The sequence below is a fragment of the Watersipora subatra genome, chromosome 6 (assembly GCF_963576615.1).
Source record: "Watersipora subatra chromosome 6, tzWatSuba1.1, whole genome shotgun sequence".
NCBI lineage: Eukaryota > Metazoa > Bryozoa > Gymnolaemata > Cheilostomatida > Watersiporidae > Watersipora > Watersipora subatra.
Window position 1 is genome coordinate 2,332,890 of NC_088713.1, and position 27,745 is coordinate 2,360,634.

A 27,745-nucleotide genomic window follows, 5' to 3' on the forward strand; every position below is an offset into this window, starting at 1 on the left:
CATGCACACGTACACACACAAACATGCCTGCGCATACACACGCAATGACAAAATGAGATTTAATGATTGATATAAAAGTGTATTGAAAAGCGTAGAGGTGTTTGACAAAAAAATCATGCTGTTTTTTGCATAACAAAGCGAAGTGATAGTGCCCAATATGAATTTTTAAAATAGATATTTATAGATTTATAGATATTTATATTTATAGATCTATTTATAGATTTATAGATATTTATATTTATAGATCTATTTATACCTGTTAATGCCGTTTAGAGCAAATCAGACCATGAGAACAAAAAAAACTAGACAACCAAGAGTTATCCTCTCTCTCACAATTAAAAAAACTAGACAAATATTAAACATTAAAGTCAATAAGAGAAGTCAACTTTAGCAGCTGTCCCATAGTGGATGTACCACTCCACGTGTTTTTAGCTATCAAATTGTAAAAAAGACTCACACATGCATAATCAGGAATGACTCTTTGAAGAAAAATGTAAAATATGCCCACAAGCATACGCACTCCATGTCATGAGCTTTAGCAGTTTTAGGAGGTAGAGGAAAGATAACTCTCATTCCACTCATTTACTAAACCTGATTGTGCTGATCAAACTATCTTTATAAGTTTTAGTAGAGTTTGTATGAAAGTCTTGGCTTATCCAAATAAGTGTACTTACTCATTTCTTTGGTGATCGTATGGATTGAATGAGTATTTTCAACTTCAAAATCTGTTATATTTGTTAGGTATACAAGTACACCGATTCTATACTACTTCACAGTTTAGTCTTTACGGTTTTATTACTTTGCGGAGTGCCGAGTTTCTTCTTTAAACAGTCGAAAAAATGTTAAAAAATAAAATATATAAATCTATCTCATACTCTGACCTGATGAAATCTTCTTGTGACCAAGATTACATTGTTATAGCAGTCATGATTTTTAGTTTTCCTGTTAAGTTTTATAAAGGGTGAATGTTCAGTGATGTTTATAAATTAGAAATTGTCACAACCAAGAGTTATCCTCTCTCTCATATTTACTAGCGCATGACTTGTTTCTCACGAACCCAGTAATCACACAAAAAAGCAAATATTCAGACCAGATTAGGGCCATATTAGTGTAGAAGTGCGTTCTCTGGCTTGAAATTCTGAAGTCTGAATTAAAATATAAGCTGAAAGTCAATCGAATAAACTTCTATTCATATACCTACTTCTTATGTATATACTTCACACAATAAACACAATAAGTTTAGAAAGCAGTTAAATGTTCTGGGGCTAAAGTTATGGCTCATAATTTGAAAAACAAGTTTCTATTTGGCCCATCTTTATTTTTCCACATTATTTTTTCGACAAGCCAGTCTTAATTGAGCACTAAAAATGGGGGATTGCTGTACTTAAAGAACTAAAGCTAAGTCATTACTTGTTTTCATCATATAAGTTCCAATATCTAAAACGCCGATATCTAAATGTTATTGAGTTATTGAGATAAAGACAAAACTCATCAGCTAATTGTAATCTATTACATTGAGAAGCGAATTATCGTTGAGCTTACAGTGCAGATGTATAGCTGGCACTGAAATGTAAACATATTTCGTCGTTAAAAGTCATTCTGGTTTTGTGTGCCAAAGTCTTAGTTCATGGAATAGACAGGAAATCAGTGTTGAAATATTGGAAGAGTTACAGTAATAACAGTAATTGTATTAGTAGCAGCAATATTAGTAATATAATAGCAGTAGTAGTAGTAGTGGTAGTGGTAGTAGTAGTAATAGCAGTAGTAGTAGTAGTAGTAGTAGTAGTAGTAGTAGTAGTAGTAGTAGTAGTAGTAGTAGTAGTAGTAGTAATAGTAATAGCAGTAGTAGTAATAGTATTAGTGGTGGTAGTAGTAGTAATAGTCCTAGTAATATTACTAGTAATAGTGGTAGTAGTAGTGGTAACATTAGTAGTAGTAGTAGTATTAGCAGTAGTAGTAATAGTCGTAGTAATAGTAGTAGTACTAGTAGTACTAGTAGTAATGGTAGTAATAGCAAGATTAGCAGTAGTATTAAACTTAGTAGTAGTAGCAGTGGTAATTAGAAAAGTAATAAGGGTCGAATAATGAAATAATAATTTATATCAATTTATTTATTGCAAAAAAGTACTTCCTCTGCCAATTGATTTTACAGCGAGACAGCCGGGCTTGGCAGAATGGCTGTTTGCCAGCTGAACTTGATGAGATGGGTAGGTCAGTAAAAGCTGGTAGCAGTTGGTTCATTCTAACATCCACTACATAGATTTTGAGGCTCGGTTCAGCAGAATAAATGATTTTACCAAATTTGAGAAAACTTACAAGTGTTGGAAGTAGTTCTCTATAATCCACCTTGCTAGATGAATCAAGAATTACATTCAAATCATAGGTTTGCTGTGTAAATAGCTTGTTGCTTGGAAAATATCAGCATTTTCATATATATATATATATATATATATATATATATATATATATATATATATATATATATATATATATATATATATATATATATATATATATATATATATATATTATATATATGTATATATGTATATATATGTATATATATATATATATATATATATATATATATATATATATATATATATATATATATATATATATATATATATATATGGTGTTGTATAAAAACATCAGTACATTGTATAAACAATTTTGGACTGTATCAATAAGTGTAAAAAGAGGAATGAGGAAAGGATAGCCAAAACTATTGCAAAACTATGTCCTGACTGGTTCATTATACTGTGAAACCTGCTACCAGTCTTATAAATGCTATTAGTTCAAAAGGTCATTTGGTATTCTGATTTTAAACATAATCTATGGGTTTAAACTTGGAAGGAGTATTTGACCGACAGCAATAACCTTTAGATCAATTTAAGTATAACAGCAGCTTCAATTAAAATAAACTTGAAGTTGTTGCTTTTTTGGTGGTCCTACATATTTGTCAATTCCCATTCCATGATTTTTATAGAAAGCGCTGAAGTTCATGTAGTGAGATGGCCAGAACTCGTAGAGCTTCTGGCAGTTTGTGTCTATCTCCATTATCCTGTTTATGGTAAACCTCTTTATGTACCTACAGTATTAAAAATATGCACTCAAAACTAACATAACTAGAAGTTAAGCTTTCCAATACTAGTTATGCAATAAAAACATACTAAAAAAGCTATTTATGAGTATACACAAAGCCCTGTTTGGAGAATAAGGTCAAAGGTCAACCAACACAAGATTCACAATAATTATTAATGACAATAGCAACAAATATCAAACCATTAATATGTCAGGGATAACTAAAAGCCTAAGTGACTAGAAGCAGTCAATCAAATGATGAGCTGAATAGAAACAGCCAATCACACAGTATAGACTTGAGAACAACTGCTGGTTACATGTTAGGTTTAATCGAAGCAGCCACTCACACCGTAGGTCTTGCAGAGACATCCAATCACGCAGTAAGTTTTATAGAAACAGACAACCAATTGGGAAGTTTAATAGAAACAGCCAAACACACGATAGGCTTGATAGAAACAGTCAATCAAATAGGAACTGGCTACAGATTGTTTGCCAGATGTGATTCTGTTTGCATGGTCTGTGGTTGGAGTAGCATAGTTTACAGAAAAAAGTTTCGCGGTGTATTTATATCAAAAACTCAGGAATAAGGCAAGCCGAATTATATTTTACACTATTTTATGTATGCAGCAATGGATGTATCGAAAACTTAATTTTGGTTTAGCAAACGTGTACAAAAAGGTTTAAAGATGTGATTGCGTCAAAAAAGTCGATCAAATGAATTTAAAGCCATTAAAAGGCTAAAACATCAGCTGCAATTTGATGTCATTTTTGTCTTTGTAGACTAAACCTGTCTAGAGATAAAAGCGTTTGAATGAGGTCACCTTTTAAAACACTCAGATTCGAGCGGGTGCTCCATTCGTGACGTATCTAGTGATACATGTGAAAAGAGTCTACGAGCAATAACTATAATATCTCTTCTTTAGCCAATCATTAATAAAAAAATTTTATATAGGTTTTAATAAATGTTATTGCTAGTAAAACGCGTGGTCTGTGATCTCGAAGTTAGCGATTCTGTTCAATTAATAGATTGCACACCAACACCGATATTTACTGAATTAATTGATATCGCTAATTTACTGAATTACTAGATCGACACATTTTATTGACAAACAGCAGGATTGTAACAATGCTTCTGGCTATTTCAAAAGTGACTCAAAAGTTTTCTGAGCATCAGGTGATTAAAGTTTGTAGCAGACAGCTTATGGAGAGAGCTGACAGGCGTCAACAGTGTTATGCTGCAGAGTAAGATAGAAGAATGGAGGTAAATTTATCTTTAACTTTGAGTCTTCTATATATATACTGTTGTGTTTACATTCAGATTATATTTTCGTGTTTGAGGCTATAATGTAACTTCTTGTGCACGCGTGCGTGATACCGATGCACAGTGAGTTCTTGCTACAAAATAATTGATGTTGACTGTTAAATTGACAGCTTCGTAATTAATCTGTAGCATCTAGCAATATAATGACTTAGATTGATGAACAAGTATTAAATATACTATATATATACAAATATTAAATATATTAAAGGTAATTATAGTTTTAGTATTCAAAAATACTTTTACTAATTAATAAAATTATAACTTTTTTGCTATCACCAATCATCGTTTCATAACTTTTTTATCATTTTACCTAGCTATAATATCTGTTTCAAATAGTCTTTGGCGGTTTTATCTAGTAAGTTAGATTTATGATTAGAGTTTATGTTCACTTCTCACTTATAGAATATGAGGAAAATCAATCGGTCAATGCTCATGTTCAACTCCCAAAAACAAAGTTTCAAATTGTTGGCTTGGCTCCCTTATGTTTTTGTCAAACATTTTCATTTTTAAAATTACACTCGCAATCTATCTTACTGTCAATTTAAAAGCTCTCAGTAGGCATGAGTTAGAACATCATACCTATGAATGACATATACAACATATTTATTACATTTGTTTTACTGATTACATGATTTTATGTTATTATCTAATTAATAAAATTATAACTTTTTTTGCTGCAGTAGATTAATTTGTCCTATTATATGAGCTGAAACTATACGAGTGGCTACGACTTGGATAGATGGTTTAATCAAAACATTATGCCGAGATGACAATTTTTTGGTTTGTAAAAGTTATATAATCAAAACAATATTGTTGAAGATGATGCAAAACATGATTTGCAGAGCATATTGAATACATCATAGCCTTGTTGCCACCTGTTTTTAAATCATGTATGATAGATGGATCTATAAAGTGTAATCAGAGCAGTATTTACAGGTACTTTTGCATTGCTCAACTCAATTCCAACGGACCAAATATTAAAAGCTCAAAAGTTTTTATGCTCCACGCTACTAAATGAAAACAGGTGAGTTCACAAACCGCCAACTAGGTGCAAGAATGGCTTTATTAATCTTTTGACAGACTCGATGGATTAATTGATTTCATAGAAATTGATGTTTTGCGTTCACTATTTCAGTCAACTCATAAAACCATTTTTTAGTACTTGAATCAACTAATCAAATGTGACTAGTAAATATTTTTCTACAAATTGATACTAATAATGACTAGATAAGACTGACTATACATGACTTTTTAGGAATGCAGTTGGTTTCGCCATATATTCAAACATTAGTTTCAAAGATGGTGGCATGCTTATTTTATCTAGTAACTAGCTTCCGGTGCGAGTATCAATTGAGAACTTAGCTGATGCAAAGGCCGGGATGAAATAAGTTAACTCAATGATCTAATTGCCGCAAAATTGTAGTCAATACTCAAATTTTTACTCAGTGTTTAAAGAAAACTAATATGACAAATTATTAAAATCCCTTATTTGAGGCGTTTGAGACATTTATAATAATGTATCTGTAGCTAGATTAAAAATTTTATCCTAGCAATCATGAACAAATACAAAATAAAATATATCCCAATAAAACCGGGTAAGATGAAACTTTTATCACAATAGCCGATGTGAATCCGGAAGATAGAGACAGCTGGTTTCACTATATAGGCCTACATCATTTTGGGCAAGTCTGGGCACATCTTTTTTCCTGAACGTTTTTGACACGATCAATTTTTGTTAATTTTAATCATCAAATATATTGACAATGAGAATGCCTAAAATAACCAACAACATATCATCTGATAGAAAAGAATCAATATTTTCTGTGAAAATCAACTAAAATTTGACGCAATCACATCTCTAAATTTACGAAGCGCTGTCGAGGCAGATAATAGTTTTTTTGGATTTGGTATGTTCCGCAATCTTCCACTTTAGACACTGCAACAAACAACTGTTTGATACCATAATTATTAGCCTCAGTGCACATGTTTTGATCATAGCCTATACACAACAAATGTGATTCAAGCAGACCCACCCGTATATATGCGCTTTTGGATCCTTCATTACAACTTGTTTGGCATTCTTAGAAATAGGTTTATTTGGGTCAAAGTTATCTCTGCTCAGGAAATTTTCTACTGCTTCTGGCATCTCCAGACCCATCTCTCTGCAACATAAACTAACTACTAACTAGTATCCTGGTGGTTCTTAGTGTGCCGTCAGGCGTAATAACCATATGTTCAATTACTCTGCAACGCCAATGGGTGGTCGATTGGGGCAGTTGTTGGAGGGTTAGTCTAACATGCGAAAGGTCTCAGGTTCAAAACCTTGCACACTGCAATCTTTTTTCTAAATGGTTCTTTGTTCTAGACGTTGTGAGTACGCTTATTCTGCATCACATTGGAACGGTGGGTTCAGTTTATTACTCATTTGTTAGCTCGAGAACATGTAGCAATTGTGAGAGTTAGCAATACTATGCAGCTTCTGAAATTAATCATGGTTTGCCCTTGCCCCAAAAGTAGAACAACTCCAATTTAACAGACGCGATGTACTCCATTTGTAACATATATCAACACTTTAAATAGCATCAAAATTCGGATTTTTCTTACTGAAAAAGCATTACTAACTTAAAATATTTGCACAAAGTCCTAGCCTCAAGTCTTATTTAACTTGTGGGTGAATTACTCTGTAAATTTAAATTTCTGTTTTCCTACTTGATGCTGTTTTATTGCCTCCAATCGATAAAAGTTTAATAAATTTATTGGGTAATACAAATTCAAAAGCAACTGAATGTTGTAAATCAGCGATAAATAGGTGACAGTTAGAAGCTTAGAGTCAATGTAACATTTTTAAGCACTCTATCTGTGCCAAGACTTTGAAGTTATCCTTCCTTGGAAGCAGAGAAAATCTTAATCTACTCAAATTTCATGCTTACAAGAATTTTTAATGTAATTGAAAACTAACAATTTAATTACTGCTAATATCTGTATAATATATAATAATCTAAATATAATAATAACATATAATAATACATCTAGCCAATCGTCACACTGCTAGCAGTTCTGGTATAGCTACTAACTGCTTTAAATTGTCTTAATTTTATTAATTTTAAATTTTTTTAAATTTAATTTAATAATCATCGCCATTACCTGCGACTTGGCTTTGTACTGCGGTACTCGTGTGTATTTGATGTTGTTGTGTGGCATCTTGAAATTATTATGCAATAATTATGGATAAAAAATTATTTCTATGTTTTGGGTAAACCAATCTAACTCACTATTCAGACTGACTTCATTAAATAGTGGCATGTTATTATCCTATTTCGTTGTCCTGCGCTGCCTTCATATCATTAAGTGATGAAACGCTATTCCCTGTCTTGCGCTGCTTCTACAATTGCAGCGTTGGACAAAAGTCTGAGACAAAAAAGTTGAGTGATTTTGTCTTTTAAGTTTAAAGTGTGGCTACATTATTGTCTTGAAGTTGTCAAAACGTATATCATCAGAACCAGAATGTTATGGGCTTTCCACTGATATATGTATGTATTATTATGCTACAAACTATTCTGTGGAGTGGTGATATATAATATGTTTGTTTCTCTATTGCTGGTTGTTGTCATGTAGACCTGAAGAAAGAGAGCCCATTATATCTTACACTCAAACTGATCTGGATAGAATAGTAGTATACAAACCTATATAGATCCATATATTAGTACACAAACCTATATAGTTTCATATATTAGTACACTAACCTATACAGTTCAATATATTAGTACACTAACCTATATAGTTCCATATAATAATGCACTAACCTATATAGTTCCACATATTAGTACACTAACCTATATAGTTCTATATATTAGTACACTAACCTATATAGATCTATATATTAGTACACAAACCTATATAGTTTCATATATTAGTACACTAACCTATATATTTCTATATATTAGTACACTAACCTATATAGCTCCATATATTAGTACACTAACCTATATAGTTCTATATATTAGTACACTAACCTATATAGTTCCATATATTAGTACGCTAACCTATATAGTTCCATATATTAGTACAGTAACCTATATAGTTCCATATATTAGTACAATAACCTATATAGTTCCATATATTAGTACACTAACCTATATAGTTCCATATATTAGTACACTAACCTATATAGTTTCCTATATTAGTACACTAACCTATATAGTTCCATATATTCGTACACTTACCTATATAGCCCCATATATTAGTACACTAACTTATATAGTTCCATATATTAGTACACTTACCTATATAGCTCCATATATTAGTACACTAACTTATATAGTTCCATATATTAGTACACTAACTTATATAGTTCCATATATTAGTACACTAACCTATATAGTTCCATGCCATAGAAGGATGAGTTTAAAGCCAGCTGTTCATAAAATACTTCATGAGCATTTTTCCTTCCTTTGTCCTTCATTTCCAGAATCATCTTTCCAACCTCAATCATCTGGTTACAAAGAAAAGCATCTGGTGGTTTTGCTCCAAACTTTTTCTGAGCTGAAAGAAGTGCTCGGGGATCACGCACCTAAAATATGGCTGAAGAAATCACACCTTGCAGATATTATTAAAAGCAAAAAGTTATTATCAGAGCTTTGTGTCTTAGTGATGGGCAACCATTCAGCAAACATATTGATTTTGTGTAACAGTTGAACAGTGTGAACTGGTCTATCCATTTATGATATAAGTAAGGGAAGATAATTACCAAGTGCACCACATGAACATCCGAATTTCTTTCTATGAACTCTTTTACGCTCGCTACTGAGAACACCCGGATAACCTTGACATTGATAAACTCTGACATTTGGCACGCTTCCAACCAGTGAGGCCCGCAGTTCACCTTTGGCATGGCTACAATTAGTAAATAAATAAATAAATTAATTTATTAACTGTATAAAAGAGAGAGAACTTTGATAAAATGTACATTTCCAGCCCAGGCACACTTCATTGTTTTCATAAGAATGCATTGAACATATGTAATAGTGACCAGATGCATAGCATATAATCACCCACCTGCTTATCTTTGTCACATCAAAGCACTTACCATGCCATCACACACCTGCTTACCTTGCATACAACCAAGCAGGTGCTTACCTTGCATACAACCAAGTACTTGCTTACCCTGCGTACAACCAAGTACCTGTTTACTTTGCATACAACCAAGCACCTGCCCATCTTGCATACAACGAAGTACCTGCTTGCCTTGCATACAACCAAGTACTTGCTTACCTTGCATACAATCAAGTACCTGTTTACCTTGCACACAACCAAGTACCTGCTAACCTTGCATACAACCAAGTACCTGTTTACCTTGCATACAACCAAGTACCTGCTAACATTGCATACAACCAAGTAGCTGCTTACCTTGCATACAACCAAGTACCTGCTTACCTTGCATACAACCAAGTACCTGCTTACCTTGCATACAACCAAGCACTTTGCTCATATAATTCTGTGTCTGCCCTCTGGTCTTGAGCATTGTGTTGCTCCATCTTAAAAATGGAGAGTTGTGAAAAGAAGTGTGCACTTTATGGAGGTTGCAGCTAAAAACAGCTTCTAGAGCCTGTCAGTAAAATATAAAATATGTCAACTAACATAATGTATATAAGCTTTGTTTTTCATTAAAAAAACTAGCATGCTTTTGATATAGAAGATTTAAATGGCTGTTGATAACAACAGCAGCAGCCTTGATATTTTCTTTTAATTCCTTAAGGTTAGCAACAGTATAATATGCCATATGTGGGCCATATTTAGAATTTTTGTTTAAACTTAAAACAAATTAAATCAGTTGAGCTCCAGTCTTTGTTATGACTTCAATACAATTATGTCTAACATTAAAAGTCCAGCTTGTCCTATCATCTTGTGTGTTCATTAATTTCAGAATTTTCTAAAAATGACACGCTAACCGTTGTTAGCAAGTTTTGTGAGTATAAGTTGATTTAGTGACTTTTTAAATAACTTTGTGTTAGTGATTTTAAAAAATCTTTCAGCAAACTGTTTATTAGACAGGATCTTTATAATAAGTGTGACCGATTTAGGAATTCAGTTCTAAAAGTACAAAACCTCATTCAATATATTTTACACTCTTACTGTTATAGACAAGAGTAGAGTTGAATATGTTTATGAATCTTTACTACAATAAGAGTCATGTCTGTCTGTTTGTCCTCTTTCCAGCCAGATTTAGATATTAGGATAAAAATTGCTGTTTACAGGATTTCAATTCACAATATTCAGCTCATTATACTAACTCATGAACACTCTGCGACATCATTGCATTTATTTATTCTCTGCACTTAATAAGCACATCTGATGGTTATTTACTGCAGACTAGACTGCCAGGTACTAGTATGCAATGAAAACTAAATTTGTTGGGATGGTGCATTCTGGGAGAGTTTCAAAAGGCTAAGAACAAAGACATGCATCTTTCCCAGACAAGTTAAGATATCTGATTCATCGAAAATTTTATAATTATTTTTAATATTATTCTTCAACATAATATTTTTAATATTATAATGGCATAGCTTCAGAGATGCTTACCATAAGTAGTGCTCTGTCTGTCTCTTCGGGGCCTAACTTTGGTGGAGACGCTTTTAGTTTTCCAGGTTCAAACAGGGCAAACAACTTTGGGTTTTTAATAAAGAATGACTGAGTCATGGAAGAACCAGATCTGTACCGTGCAAGTACCAACACTTTGCCTGCCTTTTTTGCTTCACCTGTGAACTGTCATAACAATGAAAAAACTTTTAGCGATAATTTTATTTGCATGAGCAATCAAAAATTTATTTTGAAAACTTCAACCAGAATTTGCTTTATGTTATGCATTGCTTACAAGTTTTCATGAGAAATTATTAAAACTGTGAGACGGCGTGCTTTAGTATTCTAATAAGAACCATGCTTTTATATATAGCATATATACATAGCTGATCAATAATCAATAAGCAACAAATCATTAAACAACTAGTAACCAATAAATAAACGATCAATAGTTAATCAATAACCAATCAATACTGACCCTTACTTATTTAAAAACATAGCAAGCTCAAATGATGACCTAATCGTTCTAAAGACATAATAATGCATTTATAGGTTATTGAGCAATGACAGAGTCGTGTCATTTGCCCAGTCTGCAGGAGATACTACATTGAAAATTTATCCTAAATTGATCAAAACAGGTTCTCAGTTTTGTCTGGAGAGTTTGTTTCTCATTGCTGACAACCCATTTATAAGTTTAAAACAAAATTTAAGTCAGTCTTACTTTTAAGATAAATAAAATTTAGAATATTTAAAGCATTGTTTTATAATTATTTCATCATTCTTAAAAAGTTTATATTTTAATGATAATAACGTTTACTAATACTGAAAATAAAATGAGTGAAATTTCGATTAAAGAATTCATACTAGTAACATATAGTTCAGCATTATTTTATAAAAACTGTTTATTTAATGAATATTTCAGCAGGAAGCAAGAAAGCTAGTATGTATGATATAAACCACATTCGGTGTGTAGCTTTTTTTGTAAAGATGCTCCATTTTTGTTGCCTTGCAACAAAATCAACAAAACTTGGCAAAGACGGAAATTTGCTAAAAAGCATTTATTTTTACCCTAATCTAAAAATTTTCTGAAATAAAAAATATGAAAAAATTAAATTTTTTAACAATTTATAAAAAGCAGTGTGTTTTAAAACAACTGCTAAATCTGTTAATAAGAACTGGATGGCAAGATATAGGGAGAGAGCTTCAAAGTAGCTGCCATATTTTGACTGTCAGATGGCTGACCGTAAGTTTGATGGGTGTCGTTTTAGTCCAGTAGACACCATAACCTGGCCCAGTGCAAGAGTCTGTAGGTTGACTTCTAGCAAGTGTGTTTGTACAGAGACATTGTCTTAGTTCTCCCTGAAAAAATCAATTATTCAAATAATTTATTTCAATTTTTCAAGTCAAGAGAGTTGATATAAATGTATTCAGTGTACAGGATGAGTGTTTCCAACAGTGAACTTAATGGGTTATAATGGATTTGAAGAACTCCTACAATTAATTGTATTAAACTCAGCATATTATGAAACCAGCAATTTTTATCACAAAAAAATTTTGAAGTTCGAGAATCTACAAGTAATTTTTAATAATTATGTTTTGCCGTATTTCGTTTTTAAATTTAAACATGGAAGTTTATTTTTGCAATTTTTGCCAATACATAAATTCAAAACATTTAAAAACATTTAGAGTTATAAAAACACAGCAGTTTAAGGCAATTATGGATTTGTCAGACTGTCAAATCTACACTTATAAATGTAAACCTTTCAACGCTTAGTTGTGTTGAACTCATGTTTAGCCTTTGTTCCAAAATTTACAATTTTCAAATGATTAAGGATCTGAGTATAAATTCATTGAAATAGAAAATGGCTCATTTAGCTTATGCAGTAGATGGGTATATTTTCAACTAGATAGACCTTGATTTATATGATATAATATTCATGTAATATAATATGATATGATGTAATATAATATAAAACAATTCAATATGATAATAGTAATGATATAATACATAACATAATACCCAACTAAATCCAATAAAACATGATAAAATACAAATACAGTCCAACTTGGATAACTCAAAGTTTACAACCATCAACAATATATAATAAATGTTTATACAGTGAAACTCGGATAACTCAAACTTCACGAGACCAAGCAAAAGTGTTTGAGTTATCAAAGAGTTCAAGTCATCAGAGCACTGTCACAAGTGCATGTAGTTATCATAACATATACAAACTATATATAAATCAAAAGCGTAGATTGCTCGTTGCAAGTTAAAGGGCCTCCCATGTAAAGTCTTAACAAAATTGTTCAGAAAGTATAAATATTTTTCTCTTTGTTTGTTGTTTTAGGTGATGTGACTACCAGGACGTTCTCAGATTAAAATTGGGAAAACTTGATTGCAGATAAAACGCTCAGAACAAAGACATACTTTTCTCCTGAGTGCTTTAACCAAGGTCAAGTTTGCTGATTTTATTTTAAGTTAATTCAGAGGTTACCTCGCTTTTCCTTGCTTTCAAAGGACCATCGCTAAGCTGATGTTCGGTAAAATTTGATTTTTTGCAAGTTTTTAGAAAAGTTGCTAACGAAAATATTTTGCCGATGATGGTAATAACGACGCCTAAGAACTATTAAAAGTTGATGTTTATCTCTATGGCTTGGAATAAAGTGATATTCTAAAATTATAACAACCGTCTCAGTAGCCGTTAGGCAAAAAACTGTTTGAGTTAAGGTTGAGTTATCTAAAGCAATTTATCATTGCGTGGGAACAGACCAAACAAATCCGTTTGTGTTAACCATGTGATCTATTCGAGAGCGAGTTATCTGAGTTTGACTGTAATTAGAATAATTATTATCAAATATATTACCTTTTGTTATAATACAATACGATAAAATGTAGTATATATTAAATTACAATATACTTTAATACCTTACAATGCTATATAATGCAATATAATCCCACGAGCAAACGAGCGGAGCGATGTGTGGGAGTTTTTATGATAAATGCATGTGCACACAACTTACGAAAGTTATTCATCAACAATGAGACGAACCCTTGGCTAGAAATTTTATCAAGAAATTTAAGCATCGGAGTGTAAAGTCGTTAAAGTATCATAACGATACAGAACACATTTAAACCTATTTAAATATGTTTACCAAGTCTTTGTAAATTATTGGTATTATCTTTAAACTTACCCATCTGATCGGATTATACACAAATAGACAGATTTATTTGAATGAAAATTGCCACAAAAAGCTTGAAAAGCTCGGTTTAATAAAAGTTAAGACCGAAAATTGAAACGCCAATAAAGCCGTGCGACCGATTGTAGAACTATTTAGTAGTGCGTATTTCACGAGAAAACCGTGTTCATTTTACCAGTCTATGGTGCTGTTTACTTGTAATCGAATTTATTCGAAGGTTTTTGTAATAAACGTAGACCGTTTGAGGCGTAGACCGATTTACAGGTACGAAATTGTGGTACACCGTTTATCGGCCTAAGTTTTTTGTCCAATCACCGAAGGTTTCATTATTTAAAACGTTAGCCGAAATTCTTTACAACTTACGTACAAGCTAAGGCCAAACTACATCGCCCCTTCATGACGAGAACATTTTTTACTTTGCTACATTTTTATACGAGTGAATGCTCCTACCCGCTTTCTGTTAAAGATCGCTTATCAAAACCATTCTACATTCAACGCAACCAACTTTCAAACTGTGTATAGTACACAGTAGCTTGCCATTTTACTTCTAATTTTGCATTTCAGAGTTATAATAAACATATTTCTTTATTGTTGTTGAATTACATACATTACAGTAAATTGGGCCTACAGCTTTATAACACCTTTATAACAGCTTTTATTTTGCTGCAGTTTGCAGAAATCTTCGAGACGCATTAACGCTCATAGGTTTTCTATTATTGTTGTATTACTATATTAACAATATTGGTTATTTTAATAATATCAGTGCATTTTACTTCTAATATTGGCCAATATTGCATTTCTCCTGTTGCAGGGGGAAAATATAAACATATTTTCCATTCATTATTGCTTATTGTTGTATATAATAACACCCACACCCAGTACATTACAGCTACCATTGCAGTTATCCTATTGCACTGCAGAGCCATTTGATTGCTAATATTGCATTTCTCAACCATTAGTACCCTTTATTTGTTTGCCAATATCTCTGGCCATCTCTTTGGTCGTGGGCTGTATGACAGTGGAATTTCTAGTATATTACAAAATATACAATATACAGTCAAACATGGATAACTCGTCCACGGATAGCTCGAACACATGGTTAATTCGAACATTTCCTTTGGTCCGTTCCCACGTAATGATAAATTGCTATAGATAACTCAAACTCAACACTGTTAAATCGAACTGTTTTTTGCCCAACGGCTACCGAAACGGTTGTTATCGCTTTAGAAAATCACTTTATTCAAAGCCATAGAGGTAAACTTCATCTTTTCGTAATTCATAAGCGTCGTTATTACCACCATCGGCAAATATTTTTGTCAACGACTTTTCTAAAGGTTTGGTGAAATTTGATTTATACTGCTATACGATGAATAGCACGGGCTAGCCGGGTCACGCGCGCAAGGATTTTCGCCACGCACATACAAAACAAAAATCGCATGTTGTTTTTGTTTTGTATGTGCGTGGCGAAAATCCTTGAGTGCGTGACCCGGCTAGCCTGTGATGAATAGTTTTCAGACGTTGATTCCGTGTTGAATCAACGTCGGAATGTTGAATGTTTAAAACGTCTTAAAAATTGTTGTAATTAAACGCATACGTTGTCTGAGCTACAAAAAAACTATTCATCGTTTGACCTAAACACAGAATACGTGTGTACATTCAATAAGTATCTATCAAAAAAGCGTGAGTGATATAGAATGTACCGTAAAACCTCGTAAAACTTCTAATTGAACTGCCTCGGAGTGTTGCTCTTAACGAATCCCAGGTAAAGTAAGGTAATCTGCATAAACTTCAAGAAAAACCGGCAAAATTGATCGTTGGGAAAAACCCCAAAAGAAAATAATGTCTTTTCTTTTGAGCATTTCAACAACGATCAAGTTTTGCCAATGTCAATCTGAAAAACGTCCTGGCAATAACATCACCTCAAACAACAAACCAATCTCAAGTGATAGAAAAATCTCTATACTTTTTCATAAAAACGTTTCAAACTTTACATTAGAAGCATTTAAATTGAAACAAGCCATTTGTGCTTTTGATTTATATTATAGTTTGTATATGTACATGTATCTACTAATAAATAAGTAAATATATAGACTTGTGACAGTGCTCTGATAACTTGAACGCTCTGATAATTCGAACACTTGCTCGGTCCCTTGAAGTTCGAGTTATCCATGTTTGACTGTATTTCAACTATGTCTTAAAACTTTTAACCTGTTAGCTGTATATAAAGTCAGACAATGGTGCATCTTAGGTCAGTACAACGCGCATACACCGCATGCGCAGCGGACAAACATTGTGGATACAATGCCGACACAAGTAATTAACAACGCATGCGCCACAATGTGACACTGTTAACACATTAATAATATTAATGTGTAATAATAATAGTAGTAATATTCTTATATTATTACTCAATAATCTATTTATAGTCTGTTAATAAAACAGGTCTAAAACATTACACAAAGAATTCTATTTAATTTCTATTGACCGTTGTTTGTGCGCTGTGATGATAGTGTATGCGCGTTTTATCCACAATTTTTGTGCATTGCAAGTGCTTTGTATGTCCGTTGCGCATGCGTTGTATGCGCATTGTACCGACCTAAGATGCACCGTTACCACAAATCAGACAACAGTTCTAATCAGACATGTGTTATTTTAGGAAAAGCCCACCTTGCCAAAAGAGTTGAGATAAGCATAATGAGCTTCAGCTTTCTCACAGAACTTTCTACAGACCACAGGTGAGTTGTAACGCTTCACTTTGGTTGAGTTTTTTATCAAGCTGGCGTTGGCTGTTATGGTATAAGCAGTGAAACAGCCAATTAGATACTTGGAAACTGCAAGAAGCAACACAAATGCATTAGAAATAAAAGCGCATGTGTAGCTGAAAATGGTTGCATACATTATACACTAATGTATAATGTATGCTATACACTAAACCAGATGGTTTCTACTTACCCAATTCTATTGTCAGAAATCTGAAAGTCGGTTTGCTAAAACACCACAGGTAGCTTAAAAATATTTAGTTTAACTGTACCCATAATTTCACATCTTATCAAAGAAAGGTGTTATTGTATTATAGTCGTATTCTTTTAGTTCAGTAGGCTGAGCATTACATCAAGTTCTTGATACTTAAACTTTATGCTTTGTGTACGGGGTAATCCACCATGGAGGTAGATGCACCATCATATAATGACAGCATGATTGTTTAAGGTAAACATGGTGAATGGTGAGAGTTGTGTTCACTATTGGAAAAAATTAACAGCTGAACCAATAAAATTACTTGCAGGACCTGTACAGCTTCTCAGTTTTTATTCATTTTAGTTAGATTTTATATCAATGATAGAGTTGACATTATTTAATTTCATAATATAAAGTGTTTTGTTATACAGTATAACATAGTTCATTTTGTGATATAATATCCTGCTAGAAGAAATGCCCAAAAAAGCAAACCAAAAATGTATTCTAAACTATGTTGAAACCACAAAAAGTATTTTATAGGAGTCATTCAGATAAATAACTTTAGTCAATCTTTTACAATAGGCAGTTACCTTCTTAGTGAAAGAAAACACTTTTAATCAGAGCTAAAGTTTGGGTCAGTTTGGGTAGTCCTTCCGGTAAGTCAACCGAAAAGACAATCATACAAGTATAACGATTTTAGAGATATGTTTGTTTAGAAGCCAAAAACTTTTAAAAGAAGCAGTTTTGTAAGTTATTTTGTGTAAAAGATGTTAGAAAAACAGATAATAAAATTATACAGCATAAAATCAAATAGGAAAGGTTCAAAATAGTTTGTGTTTAGCTTAAAATATTATCATCTTGAAATGGGATACTGTCAATCTTTGGAAAAAACCTTTAAAGAAATATTGACTGGTTGCACTCTATTATGTTGTGGGAATTGCTGCATAAACATACTGAAGAATCATAATGTATACAGCAATAGAAGGTCAGACATCTATTGCGGAATCAGCTGGGAAGCTCAACTTGACAGTCATTTTTTAACTAACCTGGATGTATAGAAACTTTGTGGATTAGAGTTCTCTGAAATTCAGGAAGACACTCACTATCATGCTTCTGGTCTCTAGCACATCCTCGATATCTAACTTTGGTGTGTATTTGTGAAAAATGCATCCATGTGGTCCATGCCTGGTCCCCATCATACATTCCTGAAGATGAAAAATGAACAATTACTGAAAATTTATAGGCTTAATGATGAGAGAGAAACCTAAACAGAGAGTTAGTAGTCTCAAAGAAGCAAAGTGAACTCCAACACTATATGGAGGAAAACGGAGCAAAATTACAATATTTGAAAACGAGAATAGCAAATAAAACCTTAAATAAATTGACAGCAAAAAGATAAAATTAAACAAAAGTAAAAGAAGGACTGAGAAAAAACCGTTGCTAGAAAAGTGAAATTAGACTAAAACATTTTTTAAATTTCAATAGGAAACATATTAGAAGGTAAAGCAAGATTATATTTAAACAAAAAGAAACTGCAGTCTGCCTTCTAAAAGTTTAAAAATAGGGTTTATGAAACAAAGAGGCGAGTAGGGGTAACAGGGGCACAGTGGACATAGGGGCACAGTGAACACCCCTCTTTTTTCAAAGATACAATTAGTTGAGTGTTTTCACACCAGTTATAGTTCATAGGAAATGATGGCAGGGGTTTACTTTTATTATTTGGTAATAAATAGCTAAAAGAGGAAAATCTCAGGTGAGTAAAATGTAATTTTTCGTGGTAAAAGTAATGTATGACATGCAAGCTAAAAATGAGCATATACATTACACCGTCATAGGTATGTATTTCTTAATGTGAACAAAGATAGGCATAAATGTTCTCTTCTTTTTTCAATATTCAACATAAACTATGGATGGAAGCTGTGAAAATTTCAGCTCAATTTTTCTCACATGGTATGATTATGGCACAGTGAACAATTTGAAGTGGGGCACAGTGAACATGGTCCACTATACCCCGCTTTATTCTCAATGCTCTTACACCAAAGCCAGGGTACTAAAAAGGCAATTTTAAGCCAAAATACAAATAGGCTAACTTTGAAACGCTTTCCCCTCAGATCTCCAGCACAATTTGTACCAATAATAATCTCCTCAATCCACTAAGTTTAGTTGCTCAAACTTACTTTCCCTCATATTTGAGACAGGTTTTAAAAGGCATTTGTTTATATATTTTTTTTTTAAATAAAAGCATCAAGATTGATACTGCTATTGAAAAAAGAGAGAGAGATGGTGCGTACATATAAGAAAATGGCTGATGGCCATGAGAAAAATTGAACCCCTGCTGCTGAAATTAGGACTGCCATAAAGATGGTGCTTGAGGAAGGCCTAGAAGCGCACAGGGTCGCTGAGAACCTGAAGATCTTGAGAATTATCATGACTCGTTATGTAAATAAGGCAAAAGACAAAGGAATAAATAATGTTGAGTCCTTTTCCAAAAAGAAGCAAATAGAACATTTTTTACAGTTCATCAAGAACTATTACTGAAAGAATACCTGCTCACAGTTTTAAGGCATCATCGAGGGCTGACAGAGAAACAACTAAGAAAGTTAGCACGGGCCTATGCTAAACAAAATCATTGTAGCTATCCTCCCAGATGGAACGAGAACGAATGTGCTGGAGAAGATTGAATAAGCAGGTACTTGAAAAGACACAGAGAGTGAAATTTAGCTAAATACATTGATTTTTCTTGTCACACGTTTGCTTGTTATCCAGTAAATAATAAATAGAATTTCATATTACTCACAAAGATAAATAATCACATTAAAATCACTTTGATGTGCGAACATTATGATGGAATATAAGGGATGTCCAGTGTGCCCCATGCTATGGACCACTGTACCCCAACCATGGGGCACAGTGGTCGAAAATTTTTATCTTATGTAACACGTAATATTTTTTACAAGGCTTGGCATAGAGCCAGAAGGCTTTCAGATATGTTAGAGAACATATTCTTTTTGCTTTCCTATCAATTTAAACTTAGTTGATCGACTATGAGCACGGAAATCTTGAGTAAGGTCAAAAACGGCCCACTGTGCCCCGTTACCCTTACATGGCTGTCAATAGAACTTAAGAATAGAACTTACCTACTGAAAAACAAAATACCCGCAAGTACACTCAACCTACTCAAGTACTTGCTACAAGCTTGATACTAGGTTAGGAATTTAAACCTGTTCTCATGATGATGCGGTGAGGCTTTTTTGTGACATTACATGCTTCATCCCCCTTCTTACAGGTTGCATTGCATAACTCAAGGTTGAGAAACGGCTTGAATTTATGGAGCTGTGAGCACCTGCACTTTCCTCGCGATAACAAAGCGTAAATTGTTTGGGCTGAACTACATTTGGTTCGACACTCTTCAAGGGTCAGACTATGATTGGTCACTGTCTCTTGTGGTTCCTCCGTCTGCGCAAGCTCACAAAAGGTAAGAAGTGAGTCGTTGTAGTATTTCTCTAGCTCCACATTTTTCTGCTAAATGGAAATTTTAATATTTAAAGTGTAAGTGCACCATATTCCAAAACATCCAGGCAATTATGGAATGTTAACATTATCTTTAAATTATTATGTTAGACTTGTCTATAAATACAATATTTGTACGCCAGCGAGACTCTTATAGAGGTTATACAGACAAACATGTTTAGTTAACTCCTTTGACAAAGGATTTGTCTTCTTAATGAAAAGGAAAGAAGTAGTTTTATTGCACATTTTGTGTAAAGGCTGTTACAAAACACATAATAAAATAAATTGGCATAGAATTTGTAGTAGAGTGTCAAACTAGTTTCTTAACATGGTTTAATCTTGAAACAGGACGCAGTCTGTTTAACCATGGGAAAATCATCAAAGAAATATTTGCAGATTAAACTCTATTTTATGGATCAAATTGCTGCATAAACATAGAAACGCACTGAGAACTCTTAATGTATACAGAATGGAGGGTCAGATGTTGATTAGTGAACGAATTGAAAGTTCTGAAGTGACAATTAATCCCTATCAAGCTTGTACTTTGCGGATTAGAGTTCTCTGAAATTCAGGGAGACGCTCTCACATTTAGTCAAATAATCAGTTAGTTTACTTGCACACTGAGAGTCAGAATCACAGTAATACAGTAAGTTTCTAGTAATCCACTACACTCAATACGGTGCTTTATAGTAACAATGGAATATCAATAATACTAATTGGTGATACTTGAATTTGGGCTATGAAATCTGCTGCGTCATAGAATCGGCTAAATTAACCATATTCTTCATGCCAAAATCAAACCTTTGCTTATGATGAGATCAGCACACGAATTTCTTAACAAGCAATAAAAAATTCTAGAAATGTCTGGCTTTTTATTTAAACCGATTTTAAAATTTCTCACAAAATTGCAGCCTAGGAAGTGAAAAGATGAAAGCTGCAAATATATAGGCCTATATATATAATTGGCAAATATATTTGCAAAAATATGGACTCTCTTGACACCCAGGAAGGATAACAACTCAAAATAACTGTAAGTTATCTGTAAGTTAACTGTAAGTTAGCTCATATGGACACTCTAGCTGCTTGAAAACTGCGCATTTTTAATCTTTGGAATGCTTCTTACTGTACGTCTGGGTAGATACACATCATACTTCTACTAATACACTGAGAAGTACATCATTGCAAACCAGCCAGATATCGTGGTGATGGATAAGGAGAGCAAGGAAGCTAATATAACAGATACTGCCAGTTCTCATTGACTATAACATAGCCAGAAACAAAAGGAGATATTGAAACCATTTTTCCTGCTCGGAGGGGAGAACGAAAAGTGCTAGCATGTAAGAACAACTGTAATTCCAGTAGTCATTGGAGCATCAGGTGCAAAAAGATTTTCACATCAAAGGTGGCTTGCCCGAATACCAGCAAGAATAAACACAAATAAGGTGCAAAAAACCCCGATCGAAAGCAGATAGGATCTTGAGGCGAGTATTACCAACCACTTGGGTTAACAGCTGCGTGGCAACAATTTTCTTATATATAAACAGAATACGCACTAGCTTATTTTTTTTATTTAAACATGTGTTTTGTTTAGACCTGCCAGTTTTACTATCTATTCATATTGCATATGAACACGAAGAATACATAACCAAAGCTACTCTTCCAAGTGTTACCAGATAATAGCATTGCTATGATGATGGCTAGAGCAATGCTTCTAGTCTCTCCTTTTTAAGAAAGATTAAAAGATCCAAAGGAGGTGCTTAAGTTAAGTTGAGAAACAGACCACTGAACATGTACTGCGTATTGTGGTATTTCAAAGTTAATCAAAGCTCCTGTTAAGCACACCACAGGTTGGGTTAAAAGCAACATCAGCCAGAACAACCAGTATTTGGGAATTTTCTGGACAGTTCTTGAGGCAGTGCTCTTTAGGAATGTTCTAGAACGTTCTTGAGACAGTGTGATATAGGAATATTATAGAATGTTCTTAAAGCAGTGCGATTTTGGAATTTTCTAGAACGCTCTTGAGACAGTGTGATATAGGAATATTGTAGAATTTTCTTGAAGCAGCGCAATTATGGAATTTTCTAGAACATTCTTGAGACAGTGAGATGTAAAATGTTCTTGAGGCTGTGTGATTTAGGCATGTTGTAGAATGTTCTCAAACAGTGTGATTTAGGAATCTTCTAGAATTTTCTTGAGACAGTGTGATTTAGGAATGTCATGGAATGTTCTAGAGGCGGTGTGATTAAGGAATGTTCTAGAACGTTCTTGAGACAGTGTGATATAGGAATATTATAGAATGTTCTTAAAGCAGTGCGATTTTGGAATTTTCTAGAACATTCTTGAGACAGTGGGATGTAAAATGTTCTTGAGGCTGTGTGATTTAGGCATGTTGTAGAATGTTCTCAAACAGTGTGATTTAGGAATCTTCTAGAATTTTCTTGAGACAGTGTGATTTAGGAATGTCATGGAATGTTCTAGAGGCGGTGTGATTAAGGAATGTTCTAGAACGTTCTTGAGACAGTGTGATATAGGAATATTATAGAATGTTCTTAAAGCAGTGCGATTTTGGAATTTTCTAGAACATTCTTGAGACAGTGGGATGTAAAATGTTCTTGAGGCTGTGTGATTTAGGCATGTTGTAGAATGTTCTCAAACAGTGTGATTTAGGAATCTTCTAGAATTTTCTTGAGACAGTGTGATTTAGGAATGTCATGGAATGTTCTAGAGGCGGTGTGATTAAGGAATGTTCTAGAACGTTCTTGAGACAGTGTGATTTAGGAATTTCATGGAATGTTCTTGAGGCAGTGTGATTAAAGAATGTTCTAGAACGTTATTGAGACAGTGTGGTATAGGAATATTATAGAATGTTTTTGAAGCGGTGCAATTTTGGAATTTTCTAGAACATTTTTGAGACAGTGTGGTGTAAAATGTTCCTGAGGCTGTGTGTTTTGGGAATGTTATAGAATGTTCTCGAAACAGTGTGATTTAGGAATGTAGTGGGATGTTTTTGAGGCAGTGGGATTAAAGAATGTTCTAGAATGTTCTTGAGCCAGTATGATTTATGAGTAATCTAGAACGTTTATTATGAGGCAGTGTGATTATATGAAGCGTTGACGCCGACTAATGGCATCATATATTTTATTCAGAGTATGCCAACTTGATTGGAAACTACACTAAAAAAAGTGGCGTGATGTTGTTGACGACCTTTCAAAAGTCTAGTATATCTGCTGGCTTGCAAGACTTTAATCAGAGGCTGTCACACAGTGATGGTTCTGTAACCTTAGTTATGACTGAGCCCAGTAGCAAGAGAATCTTGATGACTAGAGGCAACCTCAGTTGCAGAGAGCAGACATTAATTCTTTACTAAGAACACATAAGTCTGTCTGTTTGTCTGTCAGTCTGTTTGTCCGCCTGTTTGGCACACTGGAACTGGTATAGCGGATGAGAGAGTCTGGTCATATTGAAGTGCCTGTCAGAAGTGGTATTTAACCACTGCTTTTTAATTTGGCGTCAAAGCAGGGATTTGACTACTAATCTTTTCTTTGGTGTTTGAGGAAAGATTTTGAAGCAGCTGTCCTTCTTTGGTTACATAAATACGTAACTGCTAACACAACTCACCACATATTTTTTGTCATTGCTGTCTTGGGCGATGGCTTCCAACTCCTCTTCATCTGAGTCAGCGCCTAGCTCATGCTCCTCACCATCTGTATTAGCTCCTAGCCCTATTTCCTCATCTTTTTCTATAGCTGCCAAGTCATCTCTTTCCTGTTCGTAATCATTCTGATAGTCTGTGCCAACCCCTCCTTTCTTTTCCTCAGGTCCTTCCACCTTCTCTGTCTTTTCATCCTCAGTAGATTTGTTAGAGTTGTATACCGTTTCTCTGCTGGCAGAGGTCTGGCTAGCAGAATTTTCTCTCGACTCTTTCTCATCTGAGATAGTTAGAACTGTGTCAGAGCTGACTAGTCTATTGTAAAACTCTGCAAAGAATAAAAGTCTCTGACAGATTTATGGCTGTCCGCTGACACATTAATAACTATGAGTTACCGCAGTTTCATTTTGTCTCAAAGGTTGATTCTTTTCAGATGGTAACAAAGCTGTAGCAATCCACGTCAACGTTCATTTACAACAACTGGTTCATTTTTTCTAGACAGCAAAATCTATTATGCAAAGTAAAACCATTAAAAATTGTTTTATACTTCTACAATAAAGCAAAACAAAAATATATTCCACTATAAAAAATTTCGCAAGTGCGGTGAGATATTTTACCATTCAAATTGAATTTGAGAAGTTGCCTCTACTTGACACCTTACGTCATATGAAATTTTTACATAGTACAAAGCCAAAACTCGGCGTAATTTTTACGTTATCATGAATTTATGTTATACGAGGCATACGTTATAAGAGCGTTTATTGTATATTGTTATCTGTATATTATATGCATATAGATAATAATGTAATATAATTTGTCTTCACTTGTCTGTTTTTTTTCCTCTATATAAATGAACTTTAATTGAATAGCCAGTATAAAATTTTGCCTGTGATTTTTTTCAATACTTCTCCAATTTTTAGATCTAAAATGATTTTGTAGTCATCATCCCTATTGGATGTTAGGGTCAAAAAACGGTGTGTAAGTAATAGCGACGCTAAATATGATTTCAGACTTCGATGATTAAAACTTTGACCAATACAAATCCATTACATTCAGCTTATTAGAATTACATTTAATCAACTGAGTTGATCGGCCACCTACCAAAGCCTCACAATAATTAGCCTACAATCAGAGATAAATTGTGTCTTTCTATATCCTTGTTTTGTTTATTTGTTTGTTGTATTTTTATAAAAATAATAAATTGAAAGAATTAAAATTAGAACCTCAAGATGTATTTTTATCCGAGCAAATACGTCTGCTTGTGGTAATAACTTTAAAAACCCAATTTTAATTTTAGAAAATTTTTGTGGGTTGTTTTATCAAAATTTATTAAATACTACAAAAACAGATCATAAAATATTTTAAATTTAGCGGCACTCAAAATATGAAAACTTAAATTTTTGGCCATGCGTGCATATATGAAGTATCCATTGTTTTTTTTACATCATCACCCTGTTTGCACATGCGCTCGTCCATGAAAAAGCCGCCATCTTTGTAGAAAACAATTGTCATTCTCTTGATTGATAGAACTTTTTGGTGTTGTTTTGACACTAAAATAAAAAATTGGCAAACAAAAGCATTGTTTGCAATAATTAATTGTAGAAGCTTTGTGTTTTTAAAAAAGTTGTCCATAAAGATGGCAGACAACGATAGAATGACGTCATGAAAAAACGAAGGATAGTGTTGACCACATTTCAACAGCACATTGCACAGTGAGCAGACTTGTAGTTACAACATCTATTACATATATTAGCATAAATCTGGAAATAGAGAAGCTATTCATTATAAAGTTACTAGAATTTTGTTTCACACCTCCTTCAGCAAGAATCTCTCCATCTAAAAACCTAATCTTAATTCCTATATATTTTTTCCCAAAGATCTGACACTTATCTGTTAGCAGATATATTGTAATTAAAAAAATGTCTCATTTCTATAATAAACTTTAAAGAATATTTCAATGTTTATTATATAACTAGGTGAATGTCCGGCGTTGCGGTGGTCATAAAAAAAAGTTCAAATCAAGTACAAAGGTGATTTTTTGTTGCTAATATTTTATCGTTATAACTGGACAGACGAACGACAGACAAACCTTGAGATTTATAGATATAGTGTAATAAAGTATCATCTAATGTAGTATAATATAGCATTGTACACTATAATGATTTATAATATGATATAATAAAACATGATATATTATGAAAAGAAATAGAGTTAACTTTGCAATCAAATCCATCTTTCTAATTTGTATTTATTAATAAAAGAGATAAGTCTTTCATGGATTAAATCATAATTTCAATGTCTATGCTGCTAAAACTCTGCTAAAAAATTACACACTATCTGAAAAATTAACGCTGCTACTTTTTAGTGTGTTAGTCACTCAACATATCACTAGTGTAGAACCACTTTAGTTAAACTTAGGAGTTGTCAGCCCTTCTAAAAAGGTACACCAAAATTTCTAAGGCACCATGAAAGATTTGTTAAACCTTTTCAAGTATAAGAGAACAACCATCAATAACAGTGTTTTAGTGTTCAATGCAAAAATAGGACAACTTCGAGTTGTCACCACTCACCAATTGCACTGTGATGACTAAAGTTGGTGAGAATGACAGCTGCCGGAGAGTACTTGGAGAGCAGTATACTGGTTACCAGAAACAGAAACACAACAAAGCTAGCCCTTTTTCTGCAATGCCTGTAAAAGGTTTATAAAGTTTCATCTCTATAACGTCCATCTATTCAAGGGTGAGCAACTCTGCAATAGTTGAGTCAGTACTACACAAAGTATTAAAAAGTATGAGCGTAGCCAGAGTAATATCATCCATGCACTAGAAATCAGTCAATAAATTTTATACAGATTACGGAAGTATGAGTAGGTGAGCTATTTGAGTAAGGGAGATTTAACTACACAAAAACAGCATGGTATTTGCTAAATTAAAAGGCTGTTTGTCTTATTCCTCTAAAAAGTAGAGTGTTCTCTGATTTGCTTTATTTATGACGTAGATCTAAGTTACTGCTTCTGTCTATGCATATATGCATAAGTGTAGCCTAGCAGCTATCCTGCATCACGTGATCTTAGGCTAAATAAAGCTAAACAATCATGGTAAGGTCAATTGTATGAACCTGTGAGATGTCCTACGAAGGTTAATATGAAGACAGGATCGGTAGAAAGTCAACTTTCAAGAGTCCTTCTGCCGTTATTGTAGTCTTTGATATTTACAATAGCCTTAGTACCTACAGGTGTTATACAAAAAAGGAGAGTTATAGCCCGTATCCTTCTTAGTACTTGCTGCAAATGGCTATATTCTAGACTAAAGCAGCTACTGTAGGTATCTTTTCATAAAAATTCTTATCAAAGCGCATTAAAATTTTTGAAGCGATTTATTCTGAGGCTCCAAATTTAAATTAAAATATTTCATTTTAACTTTTAATTTGCTGAAAGATGTATTTTTAGT

At 33.3% G+C, this 27,745-nt stretch overlaps 1 protein-coding gene across 2 annotated transcripts in view; it reads right to left on the minus strand.

Moving 5' to 3' along the window:
* Positions 1-2,641: 2,641 nt before the first annotated feature.
* Positions 2,642-27,745, minus strand: part of LOC137398460 (uncharacterized) — a 30,796-nt gene continuing 5,692 nt past the window's right edge. The window contains exons 2-13 of one of the 2 annotated variants that reach the window (XM_068084574.1): positions 26,867-26,985; positions 24,266-24,624; positions 20,359-20,656; positions 18,184-18,342; positions 16,850-17,013; positions 12,224-12,340; positions 10,985-11,167; positions 9,866-10,010; positions 9,153-9,298; positions 8,779-8,975; positions 6,439-6,567; positions 2,642-3,091 (exon numbers count right to left, since the gene is read on the minus strand). In XM_068084574.1, coding sequence (XP_067940675.1) covers positions 2,911-3,091; positions 6,439-6,567; positions 8,779-8,975; positions 9,153-9,298; positions 9,866-10,010; positions 10,985-11,167; positions 12,224-12,340; positions 16,850-17,013; positions 18,184-18,342; positions 20,359-20,656; positions 24,266-24,624; positions 26,867-26,985 — 2,197 coding nt within the window. In that variant the 3' untranslated portion in view covers positions 2,642-2,910. Of the gene's footprint in view, positions 3,092-6,438; positions 6,568-8,778; positions 8,976-9,152; positions 9,299-9,865; positions 10,011-10,984; positions 11,168-12,223; positions 12,341-16,849; positions 17,014-18,183; positions 18,343-20,358; positions 20,660-24,265; positions 24,625-26,866; positions 26,986-27,745 lie in introns of both variants that reach the window. The other variant, XM_068084573.1, reaches the window with a different exon arrangement.